We start from the raw sequence: 6,009 nt of genomic DNA on the forward strand, positions 1-6,009 counted from the left end.
TAACACTGTACTCTAATGACTTGGGCCTACTCTTAAATACAGTCAGAAGATAACAAACGCGCGTTTTCGCAGTTTGATCTTTATGTAATTCATAGCTCTGCCTTCATTACCATTTATTTTTCACTAAAGAAAGGCTGTAGTTGCATGGATCAAGGGACAGAACTCAAGGGGTTTATATTTGTATTCATTTGTTTAATAAGTTACCTAACGAGGACTGATAGCCACATTTTGTCAAATACTATAGGTTTCAAATGAATGTAGGTTTCTGTAGGATATGTTTCAGATCTCAGAGTTATCTTTTTATTATAGGAGGCGTAAATCATATTATTCTTTGCTCTCTTAAAAATTCCTTATAAAAACAAAATCATTATGAAAAACACAAAGCCTAAAAACTTTTGTAAGTAGGCCTAATTATTAAAAAATATATGTTAATGAGACAATTAAAGCAACCAAAGCGTCTTGATAATAATAATAATAATAATAATAATAATAATAATAATAATAACATTCGTTATAGTAAATACAAAAACTGGTATAGATTTTTAACAAACCAACATCATTTATTTGAAGTAATTTGGTTATTTAGTAATGTATTAATATTGTTATCATTATTATTAGTAAGTATTAACATTATTATTGTTATTACCTTGTGCTAGACTATGAGTTATATGTCATTATCATGTCATTCTTGTTTTTCCAAAGACCTGTTTATTCTTGTTATGGCTATGTTATCATATGTTCACATTTCTATGGCTAAGTTGTGTTTGAAATATTTGATAGTTTTCAGTTGTGTTTACCTATTCATCTTCAGACAGTAAAACTTAACATTCAACTCTTCTTAATTTGACTTTTAATTGTTTTCATAAATTCATACATCTTCAACCGAATTAGTTTAAAAACAAAAATCGGACGACCAAAGAGACCAGCGATTCAGCACCCCATAATAAAGTCAATTACCTATGAAAAACAAACAATATCTTCATGAAAATGATAGCCTCACGTAGTTGGACATTAATGAACAATAGCGCAATATTCTAAAAGAACATACTTTCCCATCTCTAGGCTACACATAGCAGCTATCCTATGCATTTGTATTTAGGTTGGTGCATGGGATTCCTGGCAACTAGCTTATCAGTTAGATTCGGTGGAAATACAATCGAGCCTCAAGGTCATGTTCTTATTGATTCTCACTTTCATATTTTCATATCAAATAAATGAATGCTCTTTTTTACATTTCTAAATGCCGATGACTGGCTATTTAAAGATCTGTTCAAGGAAATAGTCACAATGCAAGGTAAGAGGTTGGATAGACTATACAGTGAATATAAATTAACAAATTATTTTCAAATGGATAATACTTTGTTGTGCCATAGTCAGACGGTTATTTATTCGCTTATGCCAAAGACATTCCTGCGCACAAGCCAGACCACCACCAAATTAGCGTCATTTCCTTAGACTCAAGAGGAATTAACTCCTCCCCTTCACTTAGCAACCCAGGGCACGTAGCAACAGCTGAGCCAATGCGCTCTACCAGATACGGTCCCACCGACTGCGGTGCTTGGCAACCCATATAAAACGTGATGACGTCTTCCTCACTGAGCGTATTATGGGATGTGTGGAATTAAACAGCGAGGGCAGTAGAAAGAAAAAAAGATATAGCTTATAAACGAGGTTGAAGTAAACATGGAGCTATCGGCTGTTGGAGAGCGTGTCTTCGCTGCCGAGTCTATCATCAAACAACGTATAAGAAGAGTATGCAGTTTATTTTCGTTACACCTCCGCGTTTCTGACAATAATGTATGCTAATCGCGATGACATTTTATCGACAATAAGTAGGCCTAATTCTCTCCCTATTTGTTGTTCTACTTGCAGGGTCGAATGGAATACCTTGTGAAATGGAAGGGCTGGTCTAAAAAGTGAGTAGGCTACACTCTGGGTTGGAAGCTGGCAGCAGAGCTTCCAGCCTGTCGTTTTATCTCTCGAATGCTTGTTTTTATGTGCAGCAACGTGTGCTCATGACATGTTTAGGCCATGTAACCGAGGCTTGTTGATTGTGTAAAGGGCATGGTTTTGGTAACATTCGCGTATTTTGCTTAGGCTATTTCAACGCACAGGCACAAGACAAGGGTGTTGCTAACATTAGCAGATTGCTACCTCCACATACGTCGCTGTCCGCTAGGCAATGCCAGAATGAAAGCAACGAGATTCTCAGCCGACATTGTTTCATTTGGTGAACGCTTTCTCCACGAATGTGACACTCTTCTTACGCTACCGTATCGTTCTTTTGGATAGATATAGCACCTGGGAACCGGAGGAAAACATTCTAGATGCGCGCCTCTTCGCTGCATTCGACGAGAGGTAAGGTTTTGACAGCACAGCAGGCCTCTTCTGGCAGAGTGCGAATATGTCATCTTGGGCTATCCCCAACAGACGACACGCATTTAACATAACTCAAATAAGACTAAATTATTTCGAGCGAGTTACGTTTCATACGAAAATTGTATGTATTTATTTCACAGGGAGCGTGAAAGGGAGTTATTTGGGCCTAAGAAGAGGGGACCAAAGCCGGAGACATTTCTGCTGAAGGTGGGGGAATTAAACTGTGACTGTCATGAGTTAGTTAGTCCATATTTCAGTCATGTCTTTTCTTACTCATCACCTATGTTTTCCGACAATTGAATCATGAATCTTGTGGTCTGAAAGAATGTCAGACTACAAAATGTCTGACATTCAGCTAATAAATAGATGAAAGTGCAACATTGTCTGTTATCTTGCTCTTTATTTATTTTTTTACCTCTGCTTTAATTTCCGTTTTGATGCTACCGTTCAAACTCCAAGTTGAATAAGTAACACACGTTTCCAAGTTACAATGGGAAATAAATGTATCGCAAAAGAGAATGCATGGGGCTTACTTTCTGTTCAAACATTGTCATTACCAACAAAATTGGCATCATTGTAACAAGGATTTTGGTGTAGGGAAATGGCATGTGGATGAACAATGTCAAATAGGCTATAGGCCTATTTCATCGTTGGAAAATATCTGCAATGATACAGCTTATAAATAACAGGATTTAGCCTTCCAAGTACATGTATATGAAACCCCATGCTTATCTAACTTGACCACCTTTATACAGGCAAAGGCGAAAGCCACAGCAAAGACTTATGAATGCAGAAGAGAAATGCCAAGGGGGATTCGTGTTTCATACCCTGTTCCGACGCCTATGATTACACCGAGAGCTCGAGAGGGACTACGGGCTGTCGTGCCCACAATCTTTCCCCCTAGCACGGTCAACCGAGGAGAGAGCGTGAGGGTCAGACTGCCAGAGACAGAGAGAAGGCCGCGACCGGCGCCTCCGCCCTCATTCATGGCTGAGGAATTTGTCACCATCCCTAAAAAAAGGGGACCTAAACCCAAGTTACGTTTCAACATGGAGCCAGACAGCTGTCCAACAGAGGAGCCTGGGAAGAGGAGTCGGTTAGAGGAGCAGCAGGTCCCATACGGTCAGTCTAAAATGTCCAGACATTGTCATCATGAAGGGGAAACATCTGAGAGAAGTGTCATCCAGTTGACACACAGGTTTCAGGAGGGAACGAGCATTGTGCCAAAATCAAACAAAGCTCAAAGACATCCTGGCACCCATAGCCATGATGATCACCAGAGCCACAGGACTTTAGAATGCCCTGGGGGCATGTCTATCCCACACACCAAACTGAAGCATGTGTCCAAAAACCATTTCTACAGAGCCAGTGACTCTTCTTCATCCATGCAACAGTCTAGGCCCATTGTTGTCGCCAAATCGCCTGCATCGAGGAGTTCTGGAGAGCAGTCAGCAGTGTCTTGGAGGCCACGTCTGGATAATGTTGAGACGGTGGTGGTAACAGATGTGACAACAAACTTTTTGACAGTCACCATCAAAGAGAGCAGCACAGACAAAGGTTTTTTCAAAGATAAAAGATGAAATGAAGTCTATCTGCTTCACATAACATGACTAACAATGCAACAGCTATTTGTAAGAAGTTGGTAATAACTTAATCATGATCATTTGAGATACATTTTCTATAGGCCTAACTATATCCAGAGTTGTATGTTTAATATGTATTATGTCAAAGTATTTAATGTAATAATGACCAAATTAAACATGTCTATATAGTTTATTTGAATATAATTTTTGGATAACTATTTTGTATATTCATTTAAACTTTTAAATACATTAAGAGTCTTACATTTCCTCACCTTCTAATGGGGCTATCAATTCAGCCTGGTTTAAATGTGGTAGGCTATAGAGGTATGTAATAGCTGTTACTTAATATAGCAATAAGGACTTTCCCTAACGTTTCATACCATTTTCTGTACACATTTAAAATATATATATTTTTAACATTTTGTATTAACATAATTGCAAGGACAGACATGCATGTAGACCTACTCTAGTGTAAAGTAGGCCTAATGTTTAAAAAATATTTGGAAAATACCTTCCATTATCCATGGCATATTCTATGCAATAAATCGAGAATATTCGTGTGAAAATGTGTCAGATAAGGTTCAGTGGACGACCTTGACCTATAGTTAACGATTTCCCTAATACATAGCTCTGTGCTCCGCTGCAGCAACCAGTGTAGTTGGAGCTCGGCGGTTGAGTTGTTCCTGGACTCCCTAGTGTGTGTCAAATCAGTTCAGCACAGCTGGGACTGGGACTAGCGATATTTTAGTTATGACTTCCACTAAACTGCTTTAGAAAAATGCACGAGCAAAATAAATCAGTTTCCGATGCTGAGTTAATTTGTTTTGGGATTTGAGGTAATCATTTGTAAAATGTATTTTGTTGGTTTATTCAAATAGCCATTTGGGAATTGTTTTGCGCAATATTCAAAATAACCCGTCAATGGATTTTCTTGACACGACTAATTGTTTGCTTGAAGAAACCTTCGAACAAGATAATTAAATGGGACAATGGTTAACTGAGGTTTTGGGTTTCTTCAAGCAAACAATTAGTTGTGTCACAAATTCGGGGTTTTAGGACCGGACTTGTCAGAGTTGAACTTTTTGACAGTATCTAAATGGTAGGTTTACTTCAGTTAGGGAAGATAACAATGAATTACCGTTTAGCTCTGAAGCATTGGTCATGGTGCGAGCTAATGAGTTTTGATCATCTATTGCTCGTTAGACCAATTTTGTCCTTTCAAATTATTTATTCACAATCTAGAGGGATATTCGCATATTGATTAGCAGACAAGGACGTGCATGTATGTAGTCAATATTTTATCACTTTACTTATTATTCTTAGGTCTATTGACAGACTGCCGAAAGAAATGGCACACATGGGGCCACGGACTGCTTCATCTTTTGGATCTTGAATTTGACCACAACCTTTTAATTAAATTAGTCGAACGCTCATTAAAAAAAAATATATATATATATAAATGTCCAAGTGCATCTTAGAAGTATTCCTACTTTTGATAATGCCAATATCTAATGGCTTCTGCATTGTAGATTTGCTTCGATATCTATAGCCTAATATAATACAGGTTTTACATTCATGTCAGCCTAACAGTTGACATTTCTATCTTTTGGAAAATACGAAATATGACTCATCATTACACACCCTGATGACCCACGCCTCCTTTTATAAACTGAGCTATATGACTTGCCTAGTTAAAGGTTAAATAAAGGTTAAATATTAATACAGTAGGCCACACACCATTTATATACTGCAATCAATTCCTCTCGCACGCCCGGGACTATAGGCCAACCCATGTGTATGTATGTGCAACGTTATGTCTCCTAATTGTTTTAGGCCTAAGCCTATGTCTTTTGCGACAAGCAATGTATAGACGGTGCCAGACGCACGGCAGAGAGGTAGGCTATATTACAATGCAGGGACCAGAGGGCACGGGAGTCTCATTACAGGTGGTTGCCGTCGGGGACCGTTTTAGCCAGCCATGGGTTGGTCCTGGGCAGGAGGGCCATGAGCGTTCAAAGGTGCAGATGAAACGCGGATGCTGCTTGAT

The 6,009-nt window shown here is 38.6% G+C and overlaps 1 protein-coding gene across 1 annotated transcript; it reads left to right on the plus strand.

The window, feature by feature from the left end:
- Nucleotides 1–1,590: 1,590 nt before the first annotated feature.
- LOC106606673 (chromobox protein homolog 8) lies at nucleotides 1,591–4,166 on the plus strand. The gene is made up of 5 exons (XM_014203014.3): nucleotides 1,591–1,752; nucleotides 1,873–1,916; nucleotides 2,293–2,358; nucleotides 2,520–2,586; nucleotides 3,135–4,166. The coding sequence occupies exons 1-5, from the start codon at nucleotides 1,684–1,686 to the stop codon at nucleotides 3,957–3,959; spliced, it is 1,071 nt and encodes a 356-aa protein (XP_014058489.2). The 5' UTR covers nucleotides 1,591–1,683; the 3' UTR covers nucleotides 3,960–4,166.
- Nucleotides 4,167–6,009: the final 1,843 nt, after the last annotated feature.

The sequence above is a fragment of the Salmo salar genome, chromosome 03, assembly GCF_965601325.2.
Source record: "Salmo salar chromosome 03, fSalSal1, whole genome shotgun sequence".
Lineage (NCBI taxonomy): Eukaryota > Metazoa > Chordata > Actinopteri > Salmoniformes > Salmonidae > Salmo > Salmo salar.

Coding starts and splice junctions, on each gene's coding strand:
- LOC106606673 (XM_014203014.3), top strand. CDS start 1,684: ATGGAGCTATCGGCTGTTGGAGAGCGTGTCTTCGCTGCCGAGTCTATC. Junction 1,753..1,872: donor TCAAACAACGTATAAGAAGA/GTATGCAGTTTA, acceptor TTCTACTTGCAG/GGTCGAATGGAATACCTTGT. Junction 2,587..3,134: donor CGGAGACATTTCTGCTGAAG/GTGGGGGAATTA, acceptor ACCTTTATACAG/GCAAAGGCGAAAGCCACAGC.